The sequence below is a fragment of the Falco cherrug genome, chromosome 10 (genome assembly GCF_023634085.1).
Source record: "Falco cherrug isolate bFalChe1 chromosome 10, bFalChe1.pri, whole genome shotgun sequence".
Lineage (NCBI taxonomy): Eukaryota > Metazoa > Chordata > Aves > Falconiformes > Falconidae > Falco > Falco cherrug.
This window is the reverse complement of record NC_073706.1, coordinates 355,841-371,043: the sequence shown is the minus strand read 5'-3', so window position 1 is coordinate 371,043 and position 15,203 is coordinate 355,841. Positions and strand designations below refer to the sequence as shown.

The 15,203-nt window shown below is 39.5% G+C and overlaps 1 protein-coding gene across 8 annotated transcripts in view; it reads right to left on the bottom strand.

Annotated features, from left to right (window-relative positions):
• Nucleotides 1-15,203, bottom strand: part of PHF20 (PHD finger protein 20) — a 71,944-nt gene that overhangs the window by 53,688 nt on the left and 3,053 nt on the right. For 7 of the 8 annotated variants that reach the window (XR_008734180.1, XM_055722402.1, XM_055722406.1 and 4 more), the window contains exons 3-6: nt 14,228-14,276; nt 11,269-11,323; nt 9,491-9,619; nt 4,721-4,835 (exon numbers count right to left, since the gene is read on the bottom strand). Coding sequence is in view for 7 of the 8 variants with exons in the window: in XM_055722402.1 (XP_055578377.1) it covers nt 4,721-4,803 (83 nt within the window). In the remaining variant the exon portion in view is untranslated. The remainder of the gene's footprint in view (nt 1-4,720; nt 4,836-9,490; nt 9,620-11,268; nt 11,324-14,227; nt 14,277-15,203) is intronic. The other variant, XM_055722404.1, reaches the window with a different exon arrangement.

The following is a 15,203-nucleotide window of genomic DNA, read 5'->3' as shown; positions in this document are numbered from 1 at the left end:
AGCTGTTGCTGAGATATCCAAGTACAGGTAATGCCAAAAATCAGTATCCAGTTCCCTACAAAGTGCAACAAAAACAGGAGCAGGGATTCCCAGGTCCTCCAAACAAGAGACTAGACAAAAGGACACTTTTGCCATCAGGGTTGCAATGGGCCTAGGGCTTGTTCAGATTCTCAAAGATCAAGAGGGAAGCACATAAAAATGACAGAGTACTGACTCAACATTTAGCTAAAAATCCAGTCCATGCAGATAACCACCTCTGGAAAACAAACTCAACCCACTAACTTTCTGCCGCTGGGGAAAGACAAGCCTAAGTGACAACAGCCAGCTAACTCCATGATGCAAGACTGTTCCCTGCTTCGTATCCAGTAAAACAAGAACCTCCTCCACCAAAACCATCATCCCAGAACCATGCACCAGTGTCATCTGCACCTATCTCACCTCACCTTCTAAAGACTCCCTGATGAGGAAGAGATGTTGATTTATCAAGAAAAACATAACTGACAAGACCAAATTTTAGTCTGATTGAGAACCAGTGTGGGTGAAATGGAGCTCCCAGCCAGCTCCAGGATAAAATGTCTGAACAAATCATCTCTTTCCAAAGCAACCAACAAGTAAACATATGTTCAGCGCTCTTGACTGGAACAGTAAACCTATTTGAAGCTGAACTAGATCTATACACAAACTTTTGACAGCCCCCTCCCTGACAGCCCCTACCCTTCCTTTCAGATGCAAAACAGCTCTAGCAACTTCAAAACAAAAAATAAAGGTTCATAGGTTCTCAACAGCTCTGAGCAACACACATCAACAGTGCAAGCTTCCTTCCTTCAGCATTTGTACCCTAGCCTTCAAAGCATTGAGCAAGCACGCCACATCAGGAGACACAAGTCCTCACAGATCAATACAGAAGACAAGTAATACAGCATATTCACACACATGCACCAAAAGGCCTGTGAATATGCCAAGGGATAGAGGTAACAAGAGAAATTCAGACTTGTTTATCAAGAAAACATACTACAGAAGTATACATAAAGTGAAAGGCCAATAGCTAAAGCCTTACTAAGGCCTGAAAGAGAGTACAACTACCATGTGTCCAGGGATGGTCAAACACATCCTCCCCCAAATCACAAAGGAAGCATTTAGCTGACTCCATGGGTTTTCAAAACAGTTAAGTGATGCTGTATAAGAAATCCTCACACGGTACTGATTTGAATAGTTATCTAACACACTGTGATAAAACTGAAATCACACTGGAACACACTGAAATCAGACACAACTTCTTGCAATACACTGGGAAAGTTTTCCAGCTCAATTCAAAAGGAATTAAGAGCCTGTACCTTTCAAGGCTTTTTGCACTGGCTAAACAGTAAGGGAACACCTTCATAACGCCCAAAACTCCTAGCATTAGTTTTGGTAAGAACCCAAGCAACAATCAAAAGCTCAAACAGCGTAACTCTCCACAGATGGGTTAGCAATAACTTGCAACTTTAGACTACTGCTGTCAGACCACAGCAAATATGAAAATGGGTTTGTTGTAGACACAAGTGTAAAACCATCCTCTTCTGGGAAGAGGTAAATATCTGAAAATTCAGAATCAGAGTGCTGACTGAAGGAATTCCTATCTCAGTCTTGGACTACTTTGTTTCCCTTCTCCTTTCCTATACACCACCACAGTGTAAACCCCCTCTCTTGGAGCTAGGCAGGGACAAGCTTAACACAGTCAGAGCAACGCTGAGAAGAAAGGAAGCATCTAGGAGAACCAGCACTATGAAGAACAACAGCTATGGAGTTTCATCTTTTTCAGTACTGAGACAAATTTTTGACAGTATGTGCAATTAAGCTCATGGGACCGACAACCTAAACCTTAACAGAGTAGCACAATAACAATACCAATGTTGTTTTCAATACTTAGGAGCCTCAGCCAGAATAAAAAAAAAAATAAAAATCTTAAAATCCATTTTACTCACACAACAAATAGGGGAACTTGAAGAGGTGTCATTACAGTAAGGTAACACAAGAGGTGTCATCATTTGCCTACTGCAAGCATCCAGTGCAGTCATCCTTTCTTGAAAAGGGCTAGGCAGCACTGAAAAGTTTAAATGATTCAATGTAAAAAGTTTTAAGAATGCAATTCAGCTGGGATGGTGTGTGCGTGTACGCTGTCACAGCTAGCCTCTCTGGGATCTCTCCATTTAGGACTGCGCTACTGGAGCAGTCTCACTACTCCATCCTCTGAACTCTGTGTACCACGAAACCTTTCAGCACGCATGGAGGAACCGCCTGATGGCCAGAGCTCTCCCCGTTTAGTGCCCTCAGGTCAGACACTGTCACAAATCTTTCGTGACAGGTTTGATGCATCAACCAAGCGCTAAAAACTAAGCCAAGCACCAAAAGCACTCACTGTACTCCCCAGAGTTTGAGTCCATGAGGTAACACACAACTGCACCAGGAACTGAATTGCACTTCCAATTACCATTCCAGATTCAATAAAGTAATCTTTGATAAGAACTCTGAAGATGCAAAATGCACTTTGGCAAGGAGCGGACTGTGTTGGCAACTCTGCTGGCTTACACAAGCCATCTTCCTCTTCAATAGGGTTGACATCACATCCACACACCTGAAAGCCCTGAACTAGCATTTCAGGGCACAAGCCACTGCCATGAAAGGCAGGTAAATGGGGCTCTGAGATGAAATACATTCCCAAACACTACTGTCATTTGAGAAGCAATACTGGCCCATGAATTGACTGGTATGTTTGGTAGTGAGTACAGAAGAACTCACTGCCAGCCCTCTGATCAAACAAGAGACTTCTGCTTATGTTTAAGCGCCAGCATCACAACAAAAGCAACAAAAAGGCCTCTGCAGGTCCAATACTGGGAAAACCAAGTATCAGCAAATGGGAAGTTTTGTATCCACACAAAAAGACTACATCATAACCACACCAGATGGTCCTGTTCACAGTGGCAGGCGAAAGTAGCAGAGGAAAAAAGCCTGCTGTCCTCTACAAATCCACACCTGGGGAGGTGTGTCAGCCTGTCACTACTGATATTGCGAAGAGAAAATATGCCCCTAGAGCTATTAAAAGTTTTGGTTCACAAGCCCTGAAAACAAAAACACACACACATCACCAGTCAAGGAGACACGGACTTTCTGACCCTGGTTTCAAAGGCTTAGCAAGCAAAAGAAAACTTTTCAGAATTGGAGAGCTGGTTACTAAGTTGCAAGACCAAAGATTCACAGAAACACCGTGCATAAAAGAGGTCATTTAAGATCAAGTGTATTTAGAAAACAAACAGCATGGCTTGAGTTTGGACATGCAGCATATTCAAAATTTAAATTTAAGCCAAGGGGTGTGTGAAAGTACAGCAGGTGTCAAATTACACACACACACAAGTTTTCCCATGTAAGAGCTGTACGCATACTTCGAGACACTGTTGACCAAGCATGTCAGAATGGTAACAGTCACAGATGTCAGTTATTAGCCTTACTCTGACACAGTCTGTAATAAACTGCATCTTTAATAACCCTACATTACAGGCAGGCTAAGAAGTCTCATTTTTGTAGATGTGGCTTTTTTCACTGCATGAACAAAGCTCAAGAATACAAAAGATGCATGCAGATTCAGATCAAAGCCCTACCTACACAAATCTCGATTACACATGAAAGCCAACATTACAACAAAGTATGATTTAATGTTGATACTTCACGTTCTTTCCACAAAGAGCTATGTTTCACTCTTTTTCATAGTTCTAATCCCCTGGTACCTGGAAATTAGAGAAATACTCTGCATGCAACCAAGATGCTTTAGAACAAGTCTGCTCCATCTAAGGCAGTGCTCCATCCTTCTGGGATGTCCAGATGGTTTTCAACACTGACTTCTGCACACTTAAGGCGCTGGCAGGTTCCAGATCCTAATGTACAATGTCTAACCCACATATATTCTAAAACAAAAATCAACTGTAGCTGATTTCAGGAGAGAAGGTATCTTAAGAAGCTAACAAAAACATATTAACTCCTGTATTTAAGAAGTCTTTGCCTCTAACAATCTTTACTGTATGCCTCATTCACTGAGCATTGTTAAATGCTAATTTTTGAGCTAACTTCCTAAAATGAACTCTCAGAAGTCTCAAAGCTAGCCCAAGTAACTTTTAGGCCCTTTTCCCCCTTCCTACTGCAGTGGTTAATTAAGAAAAGCGTTCTTCCTCACAACTGAAGTCTGCAAGACTTCTCTGCGCCAGAGCAGACTTCTCGGTGCGGAATGTGTTTCCTCACCCAGTTAAAGCTGACCTCTGGCAAATGAGCACAGGCCATAACAATTTCAGTCTGACTTTAAAACCTATGGATTCACAACAGCAATGCAAAAGGAAGCAGTGAGGAACTACCCTGGGTATTCGGTACTGCAAAGGATTTCTCTCTTCATGATGTCTGTTCTGCAATCTGTATATAGCACAGAACATGGTGTGAATTCAGAGCCTGAAGTCCCGCTAGATTTATGAGTAGCCCTATTTCCCAGGCACAGATAGCACCAGTACACTTCTTTTTAAGGACCAGCACAACATATCAGCATCTATTGCCCATTTCAACCACTGGTCTATAAACTCTTATAAATTAACTACTTTCCTACAAACCAATGACCAGGACTCTAAATACTGTACCAATACAAAATGTTTAAGATATTAAAGACTTAAGAGTTAATACAATATGAATGGTTTTAAAAAAATACCAGTTTTTTAATCTGTCACGGGCTTCCAACTGGGCTCCCACCTCAAAGTTGATCCCTCTTCTATTCGGAGGATGTTTTGTCATTTTGTAATATCAACACTGCTGATTTTATTCCCCTGAAAAATGCAATTAAATATCAATCACTAATCAAGACATACACAAAATAAGCTTATGCACCATAATCCCCAAAAGCTAGATGTTGGACCTCTGTATTTTTGGTTTGCAGAAAGTAATGGGGGCAATTATCTCTTAAACAAGGGTTCCCAAGTGACAGTGTGCAGAATCATTTAAAAGATGTGTTCGAAATTGTAGCTACTGGACCACAAAACACTGAAGCTCAACCTCTGTCCATTGGTCCAAGTTCCAGGACAATTAACAACTCTGCAACCCAATGTTTATTAACAACTGAGAAGTTTCATAATATTCTCTCCCTCCCTCCCGCTTTAAATGGAAACAAGGAATCCAGTAGAAATGAAGTGGGCAAACCCAAACACAGTAACAAATCTTTCAACAGCTACCATGTTAGTTAAACACTCAAGAATACTATGTCACCTCATCACTACAAATGCAACAGAGTTCAAAGATGTTAGATATACGTAGATTTTTTAATCAATTGGAGAAGACTGTATATACCGCTTGCATATTTGCATTGCTTTCCTCCCATGTCTCCACCATTTTAAGCAGAAAATAAGAATACTCTTCATTAAGATATGTTTTTAACATATAATATAAAGGTTTAAGAATTTTTTTCAAAGTAGTAGTTTCCCTCGAGGTACGTTTAGCAGAAAGCCTGATCAGGAGCCATTTTCCCCAAATTTTTGTCAGCTGTTCTGCAAAATTTTAAGACACTAATTATAACCCATTCCTGCAGTCTTCAAGCTCACAAAATCCAAAAATACAAGTACGTTTTATTCAATACTGTCCTCCTTACAGTAAGGCTATATCTTGAAGATTCAATTAAAGATGTATAAAATGGATGCAAGATAAATTAAAAAACCTTCTCATCATACACTACAATAAGGAGACATGAAAAGGCAACAGAAATAAGCAACAGCATTTTGGTTCACACAATGCATAACCAACAGTGGTATCAACCGAGCTACATATAAAAGGATTATCATTATTTTATGAAGAACTACTCTAAGTTCAAGTGTGGTTCAGAAATCAAAGATCTTTAGGAAAGTCATAAAGTTTTTATCGCAAGGAAAAGCTACTCCATTGACACACTTTTTAAACCAGACCATCTGTCAAGGGCTGGCCACGGAGGCTCCCTCACCACCTCTACTATCATAACCACCTTGCAAAGAAACTTCTCTACCAGATGATCTGCTGTCTTCCTCTAAAGCACTGCTTTTGGACTTATCTTCACTACTATTAAAGCAGCCTCCAACAGTATGGGGAAAAAAACCCAAATGCTATTGCCTGTAAGTTCAATTCACAACACAGTGATTCACACCAAAAGAAAAAAAATATTTTAGCCACCTAGGAACTGAGAAACATCACAAGTTACTTTTCTAGAGTATCTGGTAGCAAACCATGAGTGTACCCAGCATGGATCTGGATCAGTCCAGGAATTACTGCCTTCTAATATGGCTAGAGGTTGGAGCAGGAGGAATTTACCTACCACATCCTTAACTTTTAATTGGGAAAGAAGGGGAAGGAAATTAAGGAAAAGTAAGGATGGTTGGCGTTTTACATTCTGATAGATAAGAATAAAAAAACGAAAACCTGGAAATCCAAGCATCAAGTGCAAACTACATTTTCTTTTTTAAGTATTTATCCACCCACACCCCAAACATCTACTGCTGCCTCTGCAGATTTACATCATTAACACATCACTTTCTCATACTAGCAATAGAATTTCATGCCTCTAAATATAGAGCAGACACACATTCTGCTAAACACTTGCAGGATATATTACAGCTGCAAGATGACACTTGTCCTAGTAAACTTATTTTTCCTTTTTGCTAACTAGGGACACACAAAGACAATGTACTCCTAGAGGTACTGGAAGTGCATTACTGAAACTCTCTGCAGTGGTCCCCTTTGGTAACAGCTGCAATCTTGGAAGAACAGGAATCATTCCAGCTAACCTACATGAGGCTGAAGAGGAACATACACACCTCCCGACTTCAGTAACAGGATCTCATGCAATACAGTTTCTATAAACAATTTGGTGAGGAAGGCCTTCCTACAGTTTCATTCAAATGTTAAAAAACTATGAATATCACAACTAAAGGGAAATGTGAAAAAACAGCAAAAGCCATTCAGCCATATTTACAGAGGCTGCAAATTCTGTGAAAAAAACCCTGAACTCTGTCTACTTTACAGCTAGTCAGCTGAAAACCAGCATTTGTCAGAGCACACACATACTGCACTTCACTAACTTGGCCAAGCTTGTTACAAAGCAGCTGATTAGAAAGTTGGAAGAAAGAAGAAATTGTATGGGCAAAAATCTTGTATCACTGCCCCCTCCCGCAAAGTCCTCCTTCCTCTCCCCTCCCAAGTTATGAAACTTGAGCTGCTTTGGGTTCTCCCTCACATTCTGCAACTGGATTTAACTTGATCCAGCAGTCCCTACACTCAGCATGCCCCCTCGCAAAGCATGCTGTCTTCATTTGCAGCTAGTTTCAGGAACAACTTCCTCAGGCAGATACATACCTGGTAGAGTATTACACAAGATAAGTTACAGAAAGAAAGACGATCTCAACAATTCTACCCTGAAATACACAGCCTTTGAGCAAGTCTGAAACCATATGATACAGTCTTCACTGGGAGCCATCACATAGCTGTCCACAAACAAGGCCAACAGGCAACACGAAAGTCCATCACATTTCACCAGCATGACCTTGACCACACGGAGAACTTGGTTTCTCAGAAAGAAAGCACCCACCACAGGGGACTGCCTCTGCTTTGATATTTTATGTTTCAGCTCCGTGTTCTCCTGCAAGGACTATTTAAAAACCTTGAACTACATCAAAACAGATGTTTAACAAACAACCCCAGACTAATCAGACACAGTCATAGCTACAACTTGGAAATAAGAACACTTCACTTTAACATCTCTTCTAAAGTTTTCCTCAGTAGAAAATTAATTTACAGTAACTTGGTAACTAAACCAACACACAAGCAGGCTATTCGCTTCAGTAACTGGGAATCCATTTTTCTCAAATGCCTAAGACCACGATTAAAACAAGGGGTAGTTACTACACTTACCCCCAAAGCTATACAGCTTTTCTCCAAAACTTCTTATTCCATTATGAGAATTAACTTGTTTCAGGAACAAATAATCCAGGATTTAGACAAGTCACTACTTCCAACAGAAAATATTTCTAAATCTACATCACTGGAAGTACACATCTGTTGTTTAAAAGGGAGAGCCTTCTCTTCCCCATAGAAGTCACCATGAAGTAATCTAGCTTTTAAAGACTATTCAAGCTATTCAGACACTCACCAGTCATGCACCAATCAGGAAGACACATTTATATTAGGGCAATGCAGAGGAGAACATGCTTACATTAAAACTGATTCCTTCAGCGCTCGTGATTGTTGTATTTTAAACCAACCTTTCTACACTGCTAACAGTGTGGGTCCTGTATACCAACAACTGTAACCATTCTTACTCTTCAGTTTTCGGCTCTGTCAGTGCTAAGCCCCAAACCTGGCACATCACTAAGTTCCAACAGAAAAGGGTTCCTCTGGAAACTGGAGAAATCTTTCACATTGTCATATAGAGCAAAACCAAGCAGTTAATGGCAAACTTTCTCTTTCACTAATAAATAACAGCCTCTATTGTTTTCTCTCTGGAAACTGTAGAATTACTGCAGCCTTTTTCAAAGCCTTACTTACCTTTGCAAACACTATTTTCAAAAATCACTGGTAAGTATAATTAAAGTTTCCTACATACTAGCACGCCAAAGCCCCTGCGTTTACATCAGTCCCACTTCCAAACTGTGTACAGTCTCAATTCAGTACTTCATAAGCAGCTCAGAAGAAAGGCAACTAACTTCCACAATTCACTCTTACCTCCTTCATTCTTTAGTGTATCTGTGCCAAACCCAGGGATTTCCCTCCCTTCCACCCCGCCAGCAGAGCACAATAGAGGGGAAAAAAAGAAAAAAGAGGCACCCCATGAAAAACCATAGATCCCTGACTTGATAAAGAAACATGGTAAAATTTAACCATTTGCATAAATACAAGTTTTCAATGCAAAATAGTATTAAGTTTTATTCTGGACGGTAAGCTTTCTGTTCAATTCCTATGAGGCATTCTATATCACTGGTGATTCTGCAGGATGACATGGTAGGACAGTTAGTGGGTTAATAAAAAGTACTGGCAAAACCAGGGAGTAAAAGCAACTAGCAAGAGGTTGTCCTGTGTTCACCAGAGATGCAGCACAGGTATAATCAAACTGGTATACTGAAGGCAGCTCCAAGATTTGAACTGCAGTTCCTATTCAAGCAACAAGACAGAAGTTTGATTTGTTCCCTTCACGTATAGCAATATAAGCAGTTTTTCTATGCCAAAACAGGTTTACAGTCAATTCCAGAAAGGCTGATTCTGCCATTCACTCCAGCACCAGACAGTGTTCCAAAACTGCTAGCAAATCTGTGTACCCATTTTGAAACTGTCATGAACTAAGTTCAATCACATTTTGCACGTAAGGTTTTCATGGCTCTGCAATATTTAGGTTTGACCTTTTACTTATACCATCTGGTATCATGTGTGCAAGCCTTGTGTCTTCATCATGGTAAAACAATGAAAGCCTCACCCAGTTCACCCCCTACAATATGCACGCCCCCATCAGGAATGGTCAATCCAGAGAAGTCCATGGTCCCCACCACAATCGGAAGACCTTGCAAGTGGATGACCACAGCCATGCTGTGCTGAAAACACACACCTGCAGATAAGAAAAGGTAATGGCTATATCAGACTGCAAAACAGTATTTACAGACACCATTTATATTATACAATCTTAATGGCATCTTATGAAGACTAAGTACAAGTCTCACAAACATATAAACACCACTTAGAAAAACTGTTTGGGCCCTGACTTAGGAAGCTGATTACAAGAGACTTTAATTGCCTGCAGATAAAAAAAACAACTGCCTACCAGGTTTTGCCTACAGCAGCATTGCTAACATGAAGCATGCCTTACCGTATTCTACCCTACATATAAAAACAGAAATAGAATTCCACACAGGTTAAAAGTATTAACCCAGAAACAGCTTTTGTAGTAGCTATTCATCTAATGAATTCTATGCTCCTGTCTCATGTTTTGTTTATGCATACCACTTCAGAGCAAGAGGAGCATGTTTTAGGACACAGCCTTAAGTTCCAGAATATGTCCTTGGCACTGGTATTTCAAAACACAATGCCTCAGATCTTCAGTCAAGTTGTGGGGTTTTTTTAATGTAACAGGAGTAGAAACAGGAAAAATTTGAACTGGATGTGAAGACCATCAGACAATGCAAAAAATTCCAAGAAATACTGCATCACCTCCCTTTTTCTATCTGAAAGACACATTCCAAACAAGACACTGGACTACACACAGTTCTTACTTGCACCACGTAGGATCCTCAACCAGATCCTAACCAGCACTCACTTCTTGCTTTAAAAGTTTCAAGATTCAATCAACAACTACACAGGCAAACTCTTTGTCTGAGCAAGACAACACAAATTGGATCCTGAACCAGTATTTACAATTTCTATAACAGTAATACTGTACACCTAATTCCTCAACATTGAAACATTCCCCTCAACACATAAGACTTGGTATTTAACTTCAGACTCCTATTTTTCCTCTAGTTTATATAAGTAGACTAAGAAAACTGACACCAGTAGAAGTCTACATTTGCTCTCCTCTTAGAGCAGAAATCAAGATCTGTGACAAAAATAAAAACATGTCAGCAAACATTTACCCGCCCTAGATGAAGATCCTCACACTCTCCCTAAGATTACAGGACATTGAGAATGTAATTTTCATCCTCTTACCAACATCCCATGTATTTGTGCTGTTAATTTAACTTGGCGGTGAGACTGGGACAAGCCAACATGGAAGCATAAATTATGATATGGGCAATTCAACAGAACAGGAAAAAAATTTTGCTATAATAAAACCTATTACCAAGTGCAATTAAAGAAATAAATGCTCGTTACTGAAAGGAATTTTTTTCAATCATTTGATCATCTCTTATTTAGCTGTTCTGGTTTCCCCTCTTTTCCTGTAACACACTAAAGGTAAAGGACAAACACTCTTAAACACTGGACAAGCAAGAAGATTTCAGAAAAGGATTTAAGTCACATGAAATAAAGCAGGTTTTTCCTAAATAAAATAACATTCATTCAAGTAGATTTTCTTGAAACTGCTATTTTTTTTCCAACTGAAAATGTGCAGCCTTTGTATTAAGAATGTAAAGATTTAATTTAGAGAAATATTAGCCACAGTGCCTCTGCAAGAATTAAGAAAACTTGAATTTTAAAGCAAAACTTCAAAAGCTTGAAGAAAAGCTACAATTAACAAAACCAAGTGTCCATGCTTATACTCACCAAGAAGAAACTCGTTGCTTATACGGCTGCAAACATTCCAAACACTGTTGTACAACTATAGGGAAGGAAAAACATACGTCACATGAATTCTGAAACTAGAAGTAGTTTAGAGTTCAAAAAAATATCTTCTCTACAACCAACGATATCCCAATCATACAGTAACACCTCTAGAACATTCATTTAATCTGAAATTATTTCAACACACAGTCAGCAGGCTGCTGCAAGCCAAATTAGAGAAACTTCAAGATCCTTAAGATACACACAGACACACACCCCTCTGCATATCTACAAATTTGTCCATCATTTATTTACCCTTTGCCAAACAGAAGCCACCAGTTTTTAAATTTATTATTACTCCTACTTTGGCACACCAGGCATTTCAGAATAAATCCATTAACTAAGTAAGCAGACAGCATAACTACCAAGCCTTGTATATTCAAGTGACTCAAAATTCAAGGTACTGTCCGCAGGCATTTGAAGAATATATCACCGACATGTTAAATCGATCTTATGGGCCAAGCTGCTTGAAGGAAATTACAGCCTACAGTCAGTTATCTTGTACATGGAGAATATATGATTCTAGGTGAAAACAACAGGCTAAAGGTACAGCACAGATGATCATGAGTTCACCATATCTTCCAATGGACTGCTACATATGAAACATACCTACTGTTGCGTGTCCCCACCCCCCTTCATCTTATTCACCTCCTTCCCTTTCTCTGTTACTCCAAGTTGCAGAAATTCTTAACTGTTCTCCCAGCAAATGTACCTAAACATTCAAAAATACTTAAATGCACCCAATCTGCCCCAAATCTAAACCCCTCTCTTCCTCCTAGGATTTTGACAAGAACTACTGCTGAGAAACGTACACAAGTATCATTGCATCAATTACACTACAATTGCCCAAACAGTCTTTAACTGTGAGGATATACCTAAAAAAATAAAAAGTTTAAATTCTGAAATACCGAGCACAAGCAGCCACCCATAAACAAAACCAAAACTGCCAGATCTGGGTCATAGGGTCAAAATGCCCGAGTGTTCTAGATTTGGAAGTACATCAAAATTCTTTTGCAAAACAATTACAGCAGACTGGGATTTGCACAACTGAAGTCATCACTTCTGATGTAACATACAATTTCTACTCATACTGGTGGATTTCTGCTGCAGTACCATGGTGGCTAAAAGCTTTAAGAAGTCATCTTGCAGTACAGGTTATTTTAAAAAACCAATCAAAACTCCAGGTCAGATATAAGCTTTCAAGAAACCAAGAGTGTGTCTGTAACTTGAGCTAACAAGCGTGGCTTTTCAAGATATATAATGGTAAGACTGATGCTTTCTGAATATCTAAAAACATCTTTTAAACTATTCAGAGCGTCTGGGGAAAAAAACCCTTCTTGCACACAAAAATAATTCCAACTGCCACAAAAAAGGCAGCTTAACAAAACAGGGGAAAAAAATTACATGAAACACTTCTTTCATTGAAAAAGCTTCTAGCAACCTAAGACTCTAAACATCTCTATGGTTTTAGATGTTCTTAGTGTGCAGGATATTTTAAGATGCAAATTAATACATCAGGCATCAAGAATTCTCTTAAGGAAATTATGAGTTAAAATGTTTCACTACTAAAAGACTGCAGATGGCTTAAGCAAGCTGTGTTTTTTCTTATGGAAGCACAATCTCCAAATTGAGTTTTGAACTCTTCTCATGACGGTTTACCATGTCAATCCATGCATGTCTACCCATGTGAACAAACACAAGAGAAGGTAACCAAACACAGTCCTTCCCCGTCAACCAAGACATCCTCAGCTGGATAAACTGCATTTATCACATGGCAGAAGGATATGCATTTTAGTCACACAAGAAATCAACAAACAGTTTCTCAAAACACCTTCATCCACAAATCCAATTCATGTCAATACATGTAAGGCTTCTCCAGACTGCAGGAGCGGCAGACACAAGCTACAGCCATTTGAATTGTCCTGAGAAGCCAAATTTAGCCTGCAGACTGGGCACCCCAATGCAATTTCTCCTGATTTTCTATCTGAACTGAACCTGTATAAAACCACTTCATGATACTGAATGCACCTAGTGCAACTGTCCTCAAAAAGACATTTCTGCCCTGTATAATGGGTACCTATGGGCTTACAGCTCCTTTGTCAAATAAAAATGAAATCAAGAAAAGGTAAAAAGTGGTCTGATTCTCATTGCCATTCTATACTCCCTCAGAAGCAAGGACAACAAAACCCCACAGGACTCTTTGGACAAACTTATTTACAGTAGGACTGTATCTAAGTATTTGGTTTAGAGTGGTGTGGCAGCAGCCTAAGGTTGAACCTATTGGACAGCCCTGGACAAGGTGCTGTCAGAGTGTCTTTGCTCAACATACGAGGAAGGGAACAACACATGGGCTCACAAACTTGTATGACAATTTCACACTTTTGCAATGACAACAGGTTTCTTCTTAAAAGAGCGTACCTTTAAGAAACGGGCGGGATCCAACAACAAGACTCCTATTTGCCTACACTACTGTCCACTAGGCTACAACACTTACATTATTGAGTTAATACCATTTTGCACTCAATGCCAACGTTTCAAAGTCAGTACAAACATTTGGATACAAAGTGGCTTTAAAGTATTACCGCCTACATCCTCTCTGAAAGCAACACCTTGGTATTCTAGGGAAGTCTAGATCTGAGACAGAAATTTAATACTTAAGGCTATGTGTTGGTCAGCAAACTGGCCAATTAATTCCTCCTTTTTGACCAGATGTGCTTCCCCTGGCTTCGAGGTTGCTCCAAGTGTGTTCCAGTAGCACACTATACACTTACCTTAGATTCAGCCATCTGCTGTATTTCTTAGCAATGAGCACCAACATGTACTTTACTCATTGGGGGAAAAGATTATGACCAAAAATGGAAGGAGCCAAGAGGAAATCACAAAAATTATTTGTTAACAGTACCTGCAGCAGTAACTGGACTTGGACTTCTGACTCTTTTTAAGAGGTCTACCTGTAAAAACAATCATTCAAAAAAATTTTTAGAAACATTTTCCACAGATAATTTATAGAACCTGCAATATTGGCCACTGAAAGTCCTACTGTTTCCAGTCAGTCAGCCTATAGTGTTTTGACACTTGCACGTGGCATTCTCAGTTTCATTATTCAATTGTTTTCTGACTCAACAGGACCAAATCTACCCTACTTGCTGATAAAGAAGAGGGTATTTTCATGACAGCCAAATAAAGGGAAATCTTGCAAGTTACACTACCATAAGCTTTGATGAAAAAATTATGTCTTCATTTAAAATAATGCATTAAGCAGATGTTTCATCTGTGTATGTACCACGTGGTAAGAATAATGCGACTATGCCATTTTATTTCAAAAAGGAAAGAAAGGGGGGCACTTCATGGCTGCTTGTAGACTTGTTGCCCAGCTCAGAGATTTTCATCAGGACAGCAGGAAAAACAGACAGATGGAAAAAAAAAAATAAAATCAATGCATCTTTTCCCAAGACTGGTAACAGCAACACCGAGAAAACAGACCTGCAATCTACGCAAAGAACTGATACAAATACAGGGGATCGCATAACAAAAAAAGCCACTGGGAACCTTCACTATATTGAAAAAGCCATTAAAGTCTGCTATACTTGCAACTTCTGCTATGCTAACAGAAGCCTTTAAACTTTAGGCCCTTGGCTTTAAGACTAACCAAAAACTCTTAACTCAGACCCTATCAATGCCACTGTCTTTGTGCCACTGATGCACAGATCCAGGCTAAGGATGCTCAGTTCTACATCTGGAGCACTAGAGGTGTTTAAGTTTCCTGACTCAAGCACTATGTGAAACAAGAGTATATTCTCCATTTCCTTGGGAAAGAAGTGCTGAGTACAAGTAGCAGAAAAAAAGTCCTTTGTGAAACTAGTATGTTAACATCAACT